At 42.4% G+C, this 19,599-nt stretch overlaps 1 protein-coding gene across 8 annotated transcripts in view; it reads right to left on the minus strand.

The window, feature by feature from the left end:
* Positions 1-19,599, minus strand: part of PACSIN3 (protein kinase C and casein kinase substrate in neurons 3) — a 170,627-nt gene that overhangs the window by 30,044 nt on the left and 120,984 nt on the right. For all 8 annotated transcript variants that reach the window (XM_073604350.1, XM_073604348.1, XM_073604349.1 and 5 more), the window contains 2 exons: positions 11,612-11,768; positions 9,967-10,202 (listed from right to left, as the gene is read on the minus strand). In XM_073604350.1, the coding sequence (XP_073460451.1) occupies positions 9,967-10,202; positions 11,612-11,768 (393 nt within the window). The remainder of the gene's footprint in view (positions 1-9,966; positions 10,203-11,611; positions 11,769-19,599) is intronic.

Consider the following 19,599-nt stretch of genomic DNA (forward strand, 5'->3'; position numbering starts at 1 on the left):
GTAATTTTCTAGCAAAAAATACGGATTTTAACTTGAAACCAACAAATGTCAGAAAAAGGTTTAGTGTTTAAAAGCGGGATTCCGGCCACTATAATTTTTTTTAAAAAGTCAGCAGCTACAAACACTGTAGCTGCTGACTTTAAATAAGTAAACACCAAATTTCAAAACTAGGCTTAGTCATGAAAGGGTTAAAAAAATAAATTAAAATGGCGATGTTTACTACCGCTTTAGGCTCATCTATTTATTGCTCCAATAGTATATATTTAAAAAAAAAAAACAAAGCAAAATATTACTACAGGACACAGCAGTGACAAAGGTCAGAAGAAGGTGCCATGGCATGATAGACCTATGTAGGCATCTGACAATCTCCAAAGCGTTGAATGCAGTAGACACTGCCAGGAGGTTTCATTGCTGGAACTGCATGGAAGTAGGAGGCAAGGACCAAGGGGGAGTGAAGTATAATACCTCTTCTCCTAAGCTTTATATTTAGACATGCTTTATGTGTTTCTGCTGCCCCCAACCGCCTCTCCTTAAAATTTCCACAAGCTGTGGACGAGAGCGTTTACACGCCGTGGTCACAATGCTTTGCTCTGCCTAATGTGTAGAGATTTGTAGGTGGCAAGCCTTCCGAACACAAAACACTCAAGCAAATGGATAAGCATTGCAAACGCGTTTGTCGGCAAAAATAAGGTTATAACAGGCGGTGAGGTGTCACATCTCCTTCTCTCCACCTGTCAATAGCCTCTGAAGCACGATCCAAGGAAATGAAGATTAAAGGAAGTATAAATCTATCCAAGCTGGATTCGGAATGGTGCTGCTGGTGCAAATGGGATTTGTTTGAGACGCTGATGAAGCATGCCGGACAGCCATTGGGGCCAGTAACTGAATCGTAGGAAGCCCGTAATTTCTCTAGAGTAGCCATTCTCAAAAAGGGTTCCGTGGAACCATATGGTTCCTCCAGAGGTTTCTAGGGGTTCTTTAAAGTGTGGCTTATTGACTTCCCATCCCATGGTGCCCAAACAGCTTCAGGCCAAGCTGCATAGAACCAGCAGCAGAAGACCAATTAAATCTTCTTAGTGGTCATTCTGACCACCACTGTAAGGCTATTTTCACACTGAGGCTCTTTACACTAAAAATAGCGTCTGCAAAGCGCCTCTCCTGTTACTCCAGTGTGAGAGTACTTTCACACTGGAGCAGTGCGCGTGCGGGATGTTAAAGTCCTGCAAGCAGCATCTTTGGGACGCTATAGGAGCAGTGTGTACACCGCTCCTAAAATGCCCTACCCATTGAAATCCATGGGCAGCGCCACTGAAGCGCCTGCAAAGTGCTTTGTGGGCATTATTAACCCCTTCATTGTCCGCCAGTGGGGGTTAAAAGCACCCGGCTACCTGCCAAAAAGCACCGCTAAAACAACGGTAAAGCGCCACTAAAAATAGCGGCGCATTACTGACGACGTGTCCCCCCCGCCCCAGTGTGAAAGGAAAGTGCCCTAAGAGGGACATTTTTCCTACTAGCCACCAATGTGGCATTTTTTGGCACTGCCCCCTAATTAGTAAGAATTGAAATTTTAGAGGTTCCTTTGGTAAAACCGTTGAGAAAGGCAGCTCTAAACAAATATATGAGGGATGTATTCTAGAGTGGAAGACAACAGAAGTTTAAAGTGCCACTAAACCCACATAAAACGATCAGTAGATGCTGTATTACATGCTGTTCATACTCACTCTGTCACTATGAGATTGGTTTTCTGTATTATGCAAAAATCCTGGTTTATCCTGTTGTTCCTTATCCCAACCATCTGTCCATGTCCCCAGTGCATTTGGGGATTTTGCAGAGCAGTGTTGGCAACTCTGCACATGCTCAGTCTTCAATGAGTTTATATGCTGAGCATTTTCTCCCTATCACATCTGAGCAGTGCATATGACTATAGAGTCACACATATGGGTGTATACAGTGTGGTAAATGACAGCCCACTCCCTCCCTCCTCTATGCCCACTAACCAACTAAAACACAATGGGGTTGGGATATTACATGTTGGATTGATGGAGACTTCCCCTCCCTCTTATTGTAAGATACAGGCTGGAGGGAGTGTTACACAGGATGTGACTGGCAGAAATCCGCCCACACCATGTTATTGCCAAAAACATAATGCGAAAAGGTGTTGATATAACTCAGAATGCGGCACCACATCCAAATCCAAATGTGAGAAGCAAAGAAAAAACGTGGAGTAATACTGGACTTTAAATTGGTAGCCACTAGTAGACCCAAAACGAAAGAAAAAGAGCACTCAGTAGAATAAAAATCCCCAAATGTTTTATGACATTATAAAATCATGAAATAGATTCAAGAAAATAAGTACATATGGTATCATCCCATGTGGGTAGATCCTATGTATACGCAAGATAACCTGTAGGTAAGCCCATAAACATGGTAAACTTGTGACTTGGATTAAGGGTAGTCTTCCATATTAGGGCCCCACAGAAAGTGAAAGTACCAAGGGATCACTACGTGTTTCGCCTATAGCTTCCTCAGGCGATCCTATTGGTACCAGGTTTCAATGGGAAATAAGAAATGCCCAGCACACAACATGAAGAGGAAAGGGGAGATAAGAGAAAGCAGCGCACGAATAGCCCCAGATCGAGAATACGTCCAAAATACTTCAGCCAAACAAAGGAACTTGCCCTAAGGTCAAGAAACATACCAATTGCAGAAGGTTATACGGGGGGGTAGGGAGGGCTCTTAGTGCGTGTAATAATGTCAGATATTTATATGTACTGATAGACCCAAGTAATCTTCGGTGGGTATGTCATCCCCATATCTCATAAATCTGCTCAGTTGTATAGATTCCACTGGTGCCAGTGCCGATCCTGGAATCTGATCCCTTACCTACATGGAGGCTGGGAGATCCACTCGGGATGCAGATTATGTACTTAGCGTCTTGAATCTATTTCATGACTTTAGTGGTTTTATAAAGTTGTCATAATACATTTTGGATTTTTATTCTACTGAGTGATCTTTCTCTTTCATTTTGGGTTTATTAGTGGCTACCAATTTAAAGTTCAGTATCACTCCACATTTTTTTTATTTCCTATTGCCAAAAATAAAGATTAAAATATAGATTTGTTTGACAATTTAAAACAGTTTATTGGTAGTATTTATTTTTACTTACATCATAAAAAAAAAAATCAATAAATGGTGTATTGCATTTTATTCATACTCTGTCACTACGGGATTCGTTTTCCGTATTGTGCAAAAAACCTGGTTGATCCTGCTGTTCTCTAGCCCCACTTTCTTTTCATGTTCCCAATTCAGCTAGAGATTTTGCAGCTGTGGTGGCAGCTCTGCACATGCTCAGTTTTCAGTGAGTTTCTATGCTAAGCATTTCCTCCCCATCACGTCTGAGCAGCCCATGTGACTATAGAGTGACACATGTGGGCGTGTACACAATGGTAAATGACAGCCCACTCCCTCCCTTCCTCCTCTATGCCCACTAACCAGCTCAACACAATGAGGATGGGATATTACATGTAGATTAATGGAGGCTTCATCTCCCTCTTTACAAGAATACAGGGTGGAGAGGGTGTGAAACAGGATGTGACTGGCAGAAATCCGCCCACACCCTGCTATTGCCAAAAAATAAGATTCAAATATATAGATATTTGCATGACAATTTAAAACCGTTTGATTTTATATTTACTCTGGATTCCAAAGGCTGTTTTTTGTTTTGTTTTTTAACATGTGATCATTAGTAGAGGACTAGAAGATTCTCCTGCTTATGTTTCCCTGCAGACAGGCTGGGAGAGATCTGGGTCATGCATATCGATTAGAAAAGAGGTACTTTTTTTTTTTTTTTATTAAAATAATCACAGTGCAATCATCCACATACACAAATAGAAGGCACAATGTAAATTAAACAGTGTGTGTTTAGTATCGCTTTAACTTACAGACTTGCCCTGCGTGTCACGGGGACAGGAAGTAAATTAAAAATCCTGGGACAGACAACAATGTTCTAACCCTTCTGAACTCCAGAACTTCAAAACATTTTGAGTTCAACATGTCCAGGTTATGAAGAATAATTAGTCTCTGGTGTCCAATATCGGAAAACCTTTTCCTAGCCATTGGCATCCTGCTTTTCTAGAATAGAAATTGTTTTGTTCAATGAATTCACAAAAATATTTTCATATTTCCAGGAAATCACCATAAGCACTTTATTATTTATAAACCATTGCACACTTCTCATGATCGCTGTTTACTAAAAACCATGTTCAAGGCAAGTGCGCGAACGGTTGGTGGAATTTCCTGCAAACCGCGCCATTGTGTCCCAGTATGAAATAAGAGCCACATCAAGACGCACAACGCAGCAAAGATCTGCAACAAGTACAAAATTATCGGCTTACTTTCTCTCCTTTATACAGCCAGAAATCACATGTAAGCCATGAGCACTAGTAGATGAATTGGATAAAATGAGAAGCTATTTGAAGTTGGCGATTCTGTAGCTCGATCCGAATGCTGCAAAAAGTAAATTGCTCAGCGACTGAGCTACAAATCATTGTAATTGCTGCAGCACAGCACGCTCACCGATTGGAATTCATTTTTTTCCTAAGAGCAAACATTAAAGAGGTGTTCCAGCCTGGGGAAAAATATAAAGTATAAAATACTGTAGCTGCTGACTTTTAATATTAGGACACTTACCTGCCCAGGGAGCCCGCGATGTCGGCACCCGCAGCCGATCTTCGGATCGGCTGTCAGGTGCTGCCGTCATCTCCACTAAGGGATACAAAACAGACTGACTGTTCCCTACTGCGCATGCACAAAGCACGCTGCGCTTTCAAATTGGCCCAGCGGCACAGGAAGGTGGGTGAACATCCGAGAGTCGCACCGCCGTCACCGGAATTGGGAAAGGGGGACCCATCAAGAACAGGTCCCCCCTTCCCCCATAAAAAGGTGCCAAATGTGGCACCGGAGGGAAGCAAATAAGCAGAAGTTCCACTTTTGGGTGGAACGCCGCTCTAATGGCTCGCTTACACTTACTTCAAAATGTGCCATTGGACATGCTTTAACCACCTCAGGTCTGGAAGGATTTACACCCTTCATGACCAGGCCATTTTTTTCTATTTAGCACTGTGCTACTTTAATTGGTAATTGCACAGTCATGCAACGCTGCACCCAAACAAAATTTGTATTTTTTTTTTTGAACGCAGAGCTTTCTTTTGATGGTATTTGAACGTTTTTAATTTTTTATTATATAAAACGAAATAAATATTTTATACTTTCTACTATAAAATATATTCAATTAAAGAAAATTAAAATAAATCAAACGTCTTCAAAAATTTTGGCCAAAATGTATTCTGCTACATGTCTTTGGTTAAAAAAAATTCCAATAAGTGTACATTAATTGGTTTGTGTGAAAGTTATAGCGTCTACAAACTACTATATATATATATATATATATATATATATATATATATATATATATATATATATATATATATATATATATATATATATATATATATATATATATATATATATATATATATATATATATATATATATATATATATACACACATATACATACACACACAAACGCTTTAATTTTTATTTTTTTTTCTACTAATGGCAGTGATCAGCGACTTGTAATGGGTCTGTGATAGTGTGGTGGGAAATCTGACACCAACAGACACTGAGGCAGAAATGACTGTCACTGACATCACCAGTGACACTAATACAGTGATCAGTGATAATACTATGCAGTACACTGTCACTGTACTAATAACATTGGCCAGGAGAGATCATTCCCTCTGTAAAGAGCCCTGTGTTGATTGTTAATGCTGGGCTGTGATTGGCCTATCAGCAAGTCCTGGCCACGAATCACTGGAAGGGGACCTGACAAACTCCCGCTGTGTACAATCGGATGTTGATGGGGGGCGCATGTGCGCATCCTAAGCCCAGAACCAGGCAGCAATGTACCAGTACGTCGCTGTGCCTGTATGGGCCTCCCGTCCGCAGTACATTGTGGGGGGGGGGGCGGTTCGGAAGTATTTAAAGCATTCTGAATGCCAATCAAATCACATCTCAAAAAAATGTTTTAAAAAAATTTTTAAAAATAATGGTTAGCTTATAGTTGTGTTTGCTTCAAAAATGATATCCCATGTCACCTTCTTGGTGCTTCAAAGCATCTCCAAAGCCTCCACAGAAGTCTATCACAAAGCTCGCTAGCAGCACCTGCAACATTTGAGGGGCTTTTATTCAGAGGTAGCTTTGCTTTGTTCTGAAGGTATGAGATATCCCAGGATGCACTGGGAAACCAACAAGCAAATCAGAAAGACATCAGTGGTCACTTCTGGTTCATGTGAAAATTATTTTATATATATATATATATTATATATATATATATATATATATATATATATATATATATATATATATTATTATACACACACACAGTATTCTGGGTGTGCCTGGGGGAGACGTCACACCTGGTGTGCAGCAGGAAGATAGGCGGGGTCTGGAGCAGAGCAACTACCACACGGGTGAGTGGGGACCGGAGATATAGGACTGAGCAGCAGAGCTGGGGGACCAGAGCAGAAGAAGCTAGCAGATGTCACACATGGTATTCAGCATGTGAGCAATAGAGCAGAAGGTGAGCAGATGCTGTAGAGAGAAAGGACTGAGTGGCTGAGAATCAGCAGAGCCTGGGGACCAGGGCGGGAGAAGTAGATGTCACACATGGTCATGGTGTGCAGCATGGGAGCAATAAAGCGGGTGGTGAGCGGGCACTAGAAAGAGAAAAGGATCAGCAAACCAGAGGATCGGCAGAGCTTAAGGTTAATACTGAGTGGGGGATCAGCAGAGCTGGCGGTACTACGGAGTAGGGCATAAGAAGAGCTGGAGGCACTACTGAGCCAGGAATCTGCTGACTAAAAGGTACTAATGAGATGGGGGTATTACTGAGCTAAGGTTCTATTGAGACCCTTTAAAACAAAGAAAATCAACATACACAGGGCATTTGCCAAGCTTCAGAAAAGCATCACAGAAGCATCAAAAACACATCAGAAAAGCATGTCGAAGCAGTAGGTGCTTTAATGTGTGTTAAAATCGAAGCAAGTGTAAACAAGCCTTAAGAGGAGTAATTTTGTTTCTGCTGGAAAACTCACTGGAATTGCATAGATCTAAAAGCTGGCTAAAGGCATCAAAGTATATGTAAAGCCTGGTAGACACTTCGTTTTTTTCCATTCAACCCAGCGGGTTGAATGAAAAAAAAAAAAAAAAGGGTCAGCTCCGGTCGGAGCCGCTGTACTAACGATCAAACGTTAGTTCAGCGATCACCCTTGCTGAGCTGTTGTGTTCTGACAGGGGGATGGGCCCTAGCTTGTACAACTTTGTATTGGTTTATTATAAGGAACTGTATTCTAATGCCTTGCTGAAAACAAGATATGTCCACAGCACCCCCTTGGTCCAAAACACTGGTAATATGGTCAAAAAATGCAATCAGATTAGTCTGACATGATCTGCCCCCAGTAAAGCCATGCTGCTTTGAGTCCAGCAAGCTGTGTATTTTTATGTGATCAATGATCCTTCTATTTAGGAGTGATTCCATTAACTTCACTACAATTGATGTTAAACTCACTGGCCTGTAATTGCCAGCTTCTACCTCGCTGCCCTTCTTGTGGATAGGTACAATATTAGCTGCCTGCCAGTCATGGGGAACTTCTCCTGTTAGAAGAGATTGATTAAAAAGATCCTTTAATGGTCCAACAACTATATCTCCAAGTTCTCTTAGAACTCTGGGATGAATACCATCAGGGCCCATTGCTTTATTAAGCTTTAACCGAGCCAGTTCCTCTGCTACTGTACCTCTGTCTCCAAAAATCCTAAAAATCAACCGTCATTACTAGACCCAATATGATCCACCAACTTGTTATTGTTGTTTGGGGGAGCACGTCCCCCTTCAACCACTCCCAGGATTCAGAACCCAATTTTCAAGCCAGAACACGGTCACAAGGGTGGGGGGGAGAAGGTCAATAAAGCATGCATAGCCTCAATTTTTTTTTTTGTTTTTGGATAAAGCTGGGAAGGATTAGAATTACCTTTCTCTTTTCAGCTTTAGGCTAGGTTCACGCCTATGCAGATTAAGGTTGATTAATTTTCCCTGCGCATTGTTTTTTCACATGCATTTCTAATGCGTTCTGCATTTTTGGGATGTGTATTGTCAATAAAAAAGCAGAAATGCATCAAAAATGCAAGCACTGCATTTTTTTTATGCATTTCCATTTTAAGTCTATAAAACTGAAAACGCAACCTGTTGTAGGCAAAAAAAGTCCCTGACCCTTTAAAAAAAAAAATGAACCTTTTGAAAAATGCACAGATGTGAATGTGACCCATAAGAAATCATGTTAAAAGGACTGTAGTACATTTCTGCAAACCTGAAAACACACAGCAAAACGCATAGGTGTGAACCTAGCCTAACGGCCTGTACACACAATCCGAAAATTGGACGGAAAATACCGCTTTTGACGCGATCGTACGATAATTGGATTGTTAGTACAGAGCCGATCACGAAAGTTCATCCGATATTATTCGATCGGACAAACACGAAAGTTTTCCTTGTACGATACCAGATCGTAAGATTTTAGTTCAGTCAGTACAGTTGTCGTCCGAAAATACAATACAAATACACTACAACACATGACATCAGTTCCAATTTTTTTTTTCCTCTGTCGTATGAGAATTTTCGTGACTTTAGTAACCCATTTAATTTCTACTTGCAACTAGTAAGCGAAAAAAGTCAGACGATCCGTCGTCTGATTTTCGGATCGTGTGTACAGGGCATTAGAGTCCTTTCACACGGCCGTTCCAACGTCTGTCGGTTTTTCTTTTTTTTTTTTCTAATTCTTTATTTAGCTTTAGAGTACAAAGGCAACCAACACATTGTATCGAAATCTGAACTGAGAAAATGTAGTCCAACAGAATAAGTGCATGAATAGCATAATTCCTCAGATAACGTGTATATATACATATAGTGTACAAAAGGTCAATAGTACCGCTACATTAGCGAATGTAAAACTAAGGAATGGAAACGAGGTTGGATGCCTGGGGGTTTTGCAATACCGTCTTGTCTGTTTTTTTTGTTTTTTACTCTTTTTTACTCATCTGTTGATTGGTGAAAAATGGGCAAACCGATGTAAACAGGTGATCATCAGTTTACATAAGCGACTGTTCAGGAAGAGGATCCAAACTGATGTAAAGAGACCAATTGTTCTTTTCCATCCATTTTAGCATTGGTTGTTAGGAGCTGGCACCTGCTGGCTGACAGAAGGGATGTCACTGGTTGTGAATGACGCCGGCGGGTGCCAGCTCCTAACAACCAATGTAAAAACGAATTGTATGTCCGTTTACATCTGTTTGGGTTCGCTTCTGTTTTTTTAAATGGAACAATAGAGACTTGTTCCATTTAAAAAGAAACAGACCTGAACGAACGCAGATGTAAATGGATGATCTTTAAAGTGGCTGTATACCCTTTTTATTTTTACCTACAGGTAAGCCTATAATAAAGCTTACCTCTAGGTAAAATGAAAATCTCCTAAACCTGTACGGTTTAGGAGATTTTCACCTTGCATGCAGACGCTGCCGGAGCTTGCCGGCAAGAAGACTCCCGCGTGACGTAATCGCGGTTCCAGCCACTCACAGCGCCGGAGCCGCGAACCTGGAAGACACACCAAGGGGAAATGTCAGCTCCCTCGGCGTGGACCGGTATCAGATGCCGACACCTCATTCTAAGGTAAGTATTTCATAATGAGCTAGTATGCACCGCATACTAGCTCATTATGCCTTTGCCTTACAGGTTTTTTTGTTTAAAAAAACAAAAAAATTCTGTGCGGGTATACAACCGCTTTAATTTGTGCGGGGGTGGAGCTTTAAAAAGACTGTGTTTATTCTGATTGTAGTTTTATCATGACATACTTACATCTTTCAGCTTCTTCACCCAGGGTTTCTGAGCTTTACTAAATTTATCCTCCGCTTCCTTCGTCTCCCGAAATCCTCCAATCATCTGCTTGTGAAAGGCCTCCTTCTGCCAGTCTCGCACCTTCCCACTGTCCTCGTCCCACAGCTGATTCCGGAGCTCCGCGTGGATCTCGCTGAGGGCATCTGCTGCTGTGAGGAACGCCTGCCAAGCCTTTTCCAGTGTGCCATACTGAGGGCCTGCAAGGCAAACGAGCCAACACCATTAGCAAGTAGCCTGCTGAACATGTGATATACAACTCATGTCTGTCAAAGTTATTTTCTCCTGGTGACAATTTAAACTTTCCCCTGTGCGTGTGTACCATGTCATTGCTAAGAAAAGAGCTCCACTCCTCTGAGAACTTGGTGAGCTAGCAGAAGTAACCAATGACGTAATCTAAACCCTGCTGATTGGCTGATTGTGTGTCAAATGCTCACCATTGAACTGCAGGGTTGGAAAATTATGCGGGTTTGAAACTGAACTCATCCAACATCAAAACCAATCTTCTTTATTACACTGGTCTAACCGCAATCTTCCGAGTCCCATGCTGAGCAGCTGCTCCACTGCATACTGACTACAATGGGTCACTCGCTGGACACCACCGCCATTCACAAGGTGACTTCAAGGCATTCTCCGATTGGACGGATGGAATTTTTATTCATTGAAGAAAAGCAAAGCATTCTGTGAATGGCAGAGGTGCTGAGCGTGCGACCATCTGTGGCCATTATGAAGTGGAGCAGCTGTTTGGCACAGGAACCAGAAGATGGCAACAATTGCTGTAGTAATGGCAACTACTACAGTGATTGTTGGTTTTCACAGCTGTCCCTCGGGTATGGGATGTACATACAAGCTGGACCAATGTAACTATGCAAACAAGATCATATCTAGAGTTCAGCTTTGGATATTTTTTTTTTATATTTCCTGTAACCAATGTAGTTAAGGTGATATCAAACCTTTGTTTTTTTTTAACTAACATGTCATAGTTACCTGCTCTGTCTGTGCAATGGTTTTGCACAGAGTAGCCATAATCCTCCCATTCTGGGGTCCCCCTGCCAGCGCCCCCTGCGCAACCCCCCACCCAAGCTGAGGCGCGGCTTTGTGTGTCCATTCACACAGGGATCCGTGGTTCGGCCCCGCCCACTCCGCCTCCTGATTAGCTTACTGGCTGTGATTTACAGCCACTTAAATTTTTATATCTAAATAGCTTTTCCTTACTTTTACCATATACTTATCACAAGGTGACAACCGATGGTAAAAATGATCAAGAGACCCAGAGATACCAGGCAGCTGAAATTAGAATCAATCCCAGCATTGTAGCTTTGGATCCTCGTTTTATTCCACCACGGTAAAAAGTTGAAATTGTATGCAAATTTTAACCTTTCTTGACAAATACATGCTAGGCCATGATTATATCTTTGGAACTATCAACAATCAAGACACATGGTTTTCACAATAGTATTGTAATACGTATTTATTTTTTTCCCCACCATTGACCTACTTTAGATTTTTAGGCAAGTCACAGATTTAGGGTCACTTTTCTAATAAATGAATTCTAATCATTAAAATACAGAAAAAAGTATTTGATTGTCTGCCGTAGATAGCCGCTTACCCTTCTCCAGGTTAGTCTTCCACTTGCGGCTCCAGTCGCTCAGCTGCTGGGAATAGGCCTTTTCAATTTTGGCCCTCTCTCGGAAACAGGTGACCAAGTCGTTACATAGTCTGTTCCCATCTTCGATTCGTTTTACCGTGCGGCGATAATTACCAGCCTGGATAAGGGAGATGGTGACATAGAAGATTAATCCAGGTTATAACATGTACAGCAATTACAAGCAATTTCTAACAGCAACACACTAACACACTGGGGCGGTGTGGGCGCTGGCGGTAAAACGTGCCATTTTTAGCGCCGATTTACCGTTGTTTTAGCGGCGCTATTCGGCCGCTAGCAGGGCAGTTTTAACCCCCACTAGCGGGTGGAAAAAGGTTAAAACCGCCCACAAAACGACACTGCAGTGGCGCTTTGCCGGCGGTATAGCCACGCTGCCCCATTGATTTCAATGGGCAGGAGCGGTGTATACGCCGCTTCTTCACCTCTCCAAAGATGCTGCTTGCAGGAGTTTTCTTAGGCCCCTTTCGCACTGGGGCGGTGGGGGCGTCGGCGTTAAAGCGGTGCTATATTTAGCGCTGCTTTACCATAGTTTTAGCGGCGCTATTCGCCCACTAGCGGGGCGGTTTTAACCCCCGCTAGCAGCCGAAAAAGGGTTAAAACTGCCCGCAAAGTGCCACTGCAGCAGTGCTATGGCGGCAGTATAGCCGCGTTGCCCCATTGATTTCAATGGGCAGGAGCGGTGAAAGCCCTCGGGGCTTTCACATTGGAGAGACTGCAGCGGCTTTTTCAGGGCGCTTTGCAGTCGCTATTTTTAGCGCTGTAGCGCCTGCAAAGCACCCCAGTGTGAAAGGGCTCTTACACATGAATGTATACATTTCACATACATACCAAAAAGGTTTGGGGATCAAGCAAGGGCATCCAATGATTTGACCATGACCAGCTTAAAGTGTATCAAAAACAAACATTTTTATATATTGCAGCATATAAGTCCCTAAATGTGATGGCTGCATTCATTTTCTACTCTCAGGCACCATTTTTTATTCTTTTTTTTTTAAACAAAATGTGTCATAATTAACTTGTCTGTGAAATGGTTTTGGTTCCTGCTCTTCTTGGGTCCCCCGACGGTGGTCCCAGCCCCTCCACTCCACCGAGTGCCCCCAGAGCAAGCTGCTTGCTCTGGGGGCACTTGTGCATGCTCACTCCTGAGCTACCTCTGTGTGTTGGCCCTGACCCCACTCCCCCCCTCACTGGCTGATTGACACCAGCCAATGGCTCCCGCTGCTGTGTCTCAGCCAATGAGGTGGCAGAGACCCAGTAGAGCTTCTGCTCTTGTGCACATCGCTGGATCGAGCTCAGGTGAGTATGGGGGGCAGAGGGGGCGGGGGGGGATGCATGAAGGTAAAAAGCCTTTAGAACCACTTTAAATCTATGGAGGAGCAGCGCTGTCAGCTTAGGATAGGAAGTTTGTTAGGACTACTGACTCTTCCTCTCCCTTTGTCTTCATAACACATGGGAAGGTGTTTTGTAGACCACATACAGTGCATCAGGAAACTATTTACAGCCTTTCACTTTTTCCACATTTTATTATGTTGCAGCCTTATTCCAAAATGTATTAAATTCATTATTTTCCTCAAAATTCTACAAACAATACCCCATAATGACAACATGAAAGAAGTTTGTTTGAAATCTTTGCAAACGTATTAAAAAATAAATAAATCCCATGTACATAATAAGTATTCACAGCCTTTGCTCAATACTTTGTTGAAGCACCTTTGACACCAATTACAGCCTCCAGTCTTTTTGAGTAAGAGTCTACAAGCTTGGTACACCTATTTTTCGGCAGTTTCTTCCATTCTTCTTTGCAGGACCTCTCAAGCTCCATCAGGTAAGATGGGGAGTGCCGATACACAACAATTTGCAGATTTCTCCAGAGATGTTCAGGTGCCTTTTGGAAAACTCCAGGCGGGCTGTCATGTGCCTTTTACTGAGAAGTGGCTTCCCTCTGGCCACTCTACCATACAGGCCTGATTGGTGGAATTCTGCAGAGATGGTTGTTCTTCTGGAAGGTTCTCCTCTCTCCACAGAGAAACGCTGGAGCTCTGTCAGAGTGACCATCGGGTTCTTAGTCACCTCCCTGACTAAGGCCCTTCTCCCCCGATCGTTCAACTTGGCTGGACGCTCCGCTCTAGGAAGAGTCCTGGTGGTTCCAAACTTCTACCATTTACGGATAATAGAAGCCACTGTGCTCATTGGGACTTTCAATGCTGCTGTACCCTTCCTCAGATCTGTGCCTCAATACAATCCTGTCTCGGAGGTCTACAGACAATTCCTTGGACTTCATGGCTTGGTTTGTTCTCTGATATGCACTCCTAACTGTGGGACCTTATATAGACAGGTGTGTGCCTTTCCAAATCATGTCCAATCAACTGAATTTACCACAGGTGGACTCCAATCAAGTTGTCGAAACATCTCAAGGATGGTCGGTGGAAACAGGATGCACCTGAGCTCAATGTTGAGCATCATGGCAAAGACTGTGAATACTTACAGTGGCTTGCGAAAGTATTCGGCCCCCTTGAACTTTTCAACCTTTTGCCACATTTCAGGCTTTAAACATAAAGATATAAAATCTTTATTTTTTGTGAAGAATCACCAACAAGTGGGACACAATTGTGAAGTGGAACGAAATCTTTTGGATTTTTGAAACTTTTTTAACTAATAAAAAAATGAAAAGTGGGGCGTGCAAAATTATTCAGCCCCCTTGCGTTAATACTTTGTAGAGCCACCTTTTGCTGCGATTACAGCTGCAAGTCCCTTGGGGTATGTCTCTATCAGTTTTTCACATCGGGAGACTGAAATTCTTGCCCATTCTTCCTTGCAAAACAGCTCGAGCTCAGTGAGGTTGGATGGAGAGCGTTTGTGAACAGCAGTTTTCAGCTCTTTCCACAGATTCTCGATTGGATTCAGGTCTGGACTTTGACTTGGCCATTCTAACACCTGGATACGTTTATTTGTGAACCATTCCTTTGTAGATTTTGCTGTATGTTTGGGATCATTGTCTTGTTGGAAGATAAATCTCCGTCCCAGTTTCAGGTCTTTTGCAGACTCCAACAGGTTTTCATCCAGAATGGTCCTGTATTTGGCTGCATCCATCTTCCCCTCAATTTTAACCATCTTCCCTGTCCCTGCTGAAGAAAAGCAGGCCCAAACCATGATGCTTCCACCACCATGTTTCACGGTGGGGATGGTGTGTTGAGTGTGATGAGCTGTGTTGCTTTTACGCCAAACATATCATTTTGCATTGTGGCCAAAAAGTTCGATTTTGGTTTCATTGGATCAGAGCACCTTCTTCCACATGTTTGGTGTGTCTCCCAGGTGGCTTGTGGCAAACTTTAGACGAGACTTTTTATGGATATCTTTGAGAAAATGGCTTTCTTCTTGCCACTCTTCCATAAAGGCCAGATTTGTGCAGTGTACGACTGATTGTTGTCCTATGGACAGACTCTCCCACCTCAGCTGTAGTTCTCTGCAGTTCATCCAGAGTGATCATGGGCCTCTTGGCTGCATCTCTGATCAGTCTTCTCCTTGTCTGAGCTGAAAGTTTAGAGGGACAGCCAGGTCTTGGTAGATTTGCAGTGGTCTGATACTCCTTCCATTTCAAAAATGATCGCTTGCACAGTGCTCCTTGGGATGTTTAAAGCTTGGGAAATCTTTTTGTATCCAAATCCGGCTTTAAACTTCTCCACAACAGTATTACGGACCTGCCTGGTGTGTTCCTTGGTCTTCATGATGCTCTCTGCGCTTTCAACAGAACCCTGAGACTATCACAGAGCAGGTGCATTTATACAGAGACTTGATTACACACAGGTGGATTCTATTTATCACCATCAGTCATTTAGGACAACATTGGATCATTCAGAGATCCTCGCTGAACCTCTGGAGTGAGTTTGCTGCACTGAAAGTAAAGGGGCCGAATAATTTTGCACGCACCACTTTTTAGTTTTTTAATTGCTAAAAAAGTTTAAAATATCCAACAGATTTCGTTCCACTTCACAATTGTGTCCCACTTGTTGGTGATTCTTCACAAAAAATTAAAATTTTATATCTTTATGTTTGAAGCCTGAAATGTGGCAAAAGGTTGAAAAGTTCAAGGGGGCCGAATACTTTCGCAAGCCACTGTATGTACAGGGGATTCTTTTCATTTTTTATTTTAAAAAAAAATTGCAAAGATTTCAAACAAACTTCTTTCACGTTGTCATTACGAATTTTGAGGAACATAATGAAATTTAATCCATTTTGGAATAAGGCTAGAACATGTGGAAAAAGGGAAGCGCTGTGAATACTTTCCGGATGCACTGTATATAGGTGTGAACAATTTAATGGTACAGCACAAGCTGAGAGTACAGGAAGTTTATCAGCTCACAAGTTTTTATTTTTTTTTTGTTTGATACATTTTTATTAAACTAAGAAGAAATGTTACAAAACAATACGCCCATAGAACAGATGGGCATTAGAGGTCTAAGAATAAACTGCATAGAAGCCAAATACCACATTTAAGCATCCAGCCAGGGGAGGTGGATATTCCCACTACACCGACATTAGGAAATCAAGTAGGGGAAAGAGGGGTGAGAAGGAGAATAAAAGAAAAAAAGGGAAAAGGAATAGGATGGGGAGAACTTTGTCTTGTTACCCGAATTTCACTGTAACAGATATTTCCTGTATTACCAAAGTAGGAAATTAGCAAAAGGCAGGAATCGTATCAATCAGCTTGAGACATAACCACCGCATAGGTAGTACAGTAGGTAAAAGCGAACCAACAGGCCCATATTTTGTGCAATTTGGTAGCCATATTGTGAGATTTTTTTAGGCAAGGTCTGCCATATGGTATTCATCGTGTGTCAAACACCTGGCCCGTCATTTTATGTGGCCCATGCACCTCTCCTGCAGCTGTGGCACCCTACATGTTATACTTACCTGCTCTGTGCAACGGTTTTGCACAGAGCAGCCCCAATCCTCCTATTCTCAGGTCCCTGACCTGCACTCCAGGTACCTCCCATGCTGAGTGCCACTTTCTATGGGGGCACTAGTGCGGGCTCGCTCCTGAGCTGCCCTGTCTGCATCTATTGACACAGGCAGCTGGGCTTGGCCCTGTCCCCTGCTCCATCATAGGATTTGATTAACAGGCGCGGGAGCCAATGGCTATTGAGGAGGGACATAGGGCTCCTGTGCATAGGGCTGGATCGTTTATAAGGTATGGGGGGGGGGGGGGGGGGGGGAGAAACCCAGGACCCTGCATTCACTAAATCTGGTCTCCCACAGTACACAGAACATGGAAATGCAATTATTTTAGTAAATATAAATGGCTAAATACTTTTTCTCATCAGCAGTATTTAGCAGTCTTGTGACTTCACTACAGCACTGGTTAAAGCTTGAAGGTGGAGTTTTCTGACTGTCCTATAAGACTGCAAGACCCCAGACCCTCTGTCTGGGCAGTGCTGATTGGCCCTGTGCTGATCACATGTACTCTCCCAAGAAAAAAAAAAATCTCTCTATCAATACACACCAAACTGAGCATGTGCAGCCTGACTCCACAGACTAGGAGTTATCAGGAAATTTTTAGGATGACAGTGGAAAGAGGGGAGGATCAGAGAAGACAGGACCCCCTTAGGTTCCACAGTGAGTATAACAAGCATGCTTTATTGCATATACAGACTGATTTTACTGTAGTGGGTTTAGTAAAACTTTAACAGCACAAAAGATACAAAAAGGAGGCATAGTAAGGGCTTACATACACTTTATTGTAAACTAAATTGGTCATGAAAGAAATTTGGGGGCTGCCATTACGGACCACCTGATAGCTGCCTGGCTTCAATACATCCCGACTCCTGGACTGGAAACAAGTACACAGATAAGAAAAATCTGAGAAAAGTCAGAAGTCCTCATCTGCATACTTGTTCAGGTTCGATATTAATGCAAGAGGGTCAGTGTAACAGCCAGGCAGCTAGCTTTTTCAGAAGGAGAACGTAGCAAGGACAGCCTACACATTTCTCTAATGACAGGTTTTCTTTATAAAATCATAAAAAGTATTTATAGTTTTAAAATATAAATAAATATATATATATATATATATATATATATATATATATATATATATTCACGGTAGGCAGCTATTAAAGTGCAACTTAAAGTAGAATTACAGGATTTGCCCAACTAGGCTCCCTCACCTTCCTAGCACCTATTCTGACTACAAGAAAAACAGAAATGGAAGGCGCGCACACCTAGTGCATTGCCAAAGATCATTTTTTATAATAAAAATGTTTTATATAAAAGTGGGTACTCACAAAATGCAACTGACAAAAGGCCATAAAAACAATGCATGGACATGCAAAGAACACGGGGTACAGCTAACGCGTTTTGGTGGGGCGCACCCCCTTCCTAAGAGCTTGGCCTAGCCCTGAGGAAGGGGGTGCGCCCCCAAAACGCGTTAGTAATAAAACATTTTTATTATTAAATTATCTTTGGTAATGCACTGGGGTGTGCGCGCCTTCCATTTCTGTTTTTCTTGTAGTTCCTTTTGGATTACCCCATCTGAGGAAGGCAGCATCCACCCAGTTTTGGATACCATTATATACCTTTCACACCACCATTTTATTTGACATCTGTTACTCTACACCTTGGAAGACCTATTAGCGCTGGAAGGGACTGTTTTTTGTACCTATTCTGACTAACCTGTGTAATAAAGTTTTGTATACTTATTACCTATTTGCAGCCTGCTCCGGTCACGCTCTGTCCCTTGTGCCAGCGGCGCTGCAGGGAGAGGAGAGAGCGCTTGACAACGGCTGGTTATGCCTAGGAGCAGTGACGTCACCCATATGCTTTAATGACCTATTAGTTGTTGGCCCTCCCTCCTCTCCCCTGCAGGTGGCGCTGGCTGACAGAGGGTAGTCGGATCACATGACTGGACCAGAGCAGGATGAAAATAGGCAAGTACACAGATATTTCTTACACAGTTTTGTCAGAATAGGCGTTAGGTGTGGGAAAGCAGCATTTTAGTTTTTAAAAAAAAGTTAAGTGGGGGATCTTGTGCAAATAAAAAAGGGTGACAATCCCCAAAGATCAGTATTAAAAAAGAGCATAGGGTATCCCTGCGTTTTCTGGGGTGAGTTTCCAGGTAGTTCTTGTGCTCTTATGCTTTAGTATTTGTCCCCTCAGTTTGTCCATCCTTCCTGCCACCCCCAGAGTCACTCATGCATCTCCCCCCTTTTTTAATTTTTTGCCATTCCTGATTGTGGGTGCTAATCTTCTGACGTGGATTTTTATTTTTGTTCTCCTTATCGTTGTTTATTTTATGTGATGAATATACTGTAGGTATACTGTGCAATAATATATTAACTGGTAAGTAAACAATACATAATTATGTGAACCTAAAGTGGATCCTGAAGAAGCCCAATTGGGGCGAAACACATCAAATCCCACCATCCTGGGTTCTGTTGATTGTTTGGCAAATTTGGCAGCACTGTACACGTTTTTAGAATGTCTTACACTTTTTCTATGGAATAATACATTTTGTTTTTAAACCAATGTTTATCTTGTTTACTATTGGCTGTGGCACATTTTAGGCTCCATGCACACTGGAGCTCAAAAAAGCTTTTTCTGGACACCAGATTGCTGGCAGAAAAGGCTGGTTGAAAAACGCGCTTTTAACAGCGTTTTGTACTAGCGTTTATGCGCGTTTTTTTTTTTTTTAGAGTTGGTGTTTATGGGCGTTTTTAATAAAGATACACAGAGGACACTCCAAAAATACCACAATGCATTCCCAAACTCCCACAATACATTGAAAAAAAATAGAACACCGAACGCTAATTAAAGCGCGTTTCAGAACGTTTTTTGTGGTCAGGAAAACGGCACTTTGAACGCGATTTTATGGCGTTCAGAGAACAGCCCATAAACTCCACTGCTGATAAAAGCTAAAAAACGTCCATTGGTGCATGGAC

This window comes from Aquarana catesbeiana, linkage group LG11, assembly GCF_042186555.1.
Source record: "Aquarana catesbeiana isolate 2022-GZ linkage group LG11, ASM4218655v1, whole genome shotgun sequence".
Lineage (NCBI taxonomy): Eukaryota > Metazoa > Chordata > Amphibia > Anura > Ranidae > Aquarana > Aquarana catesbeiana.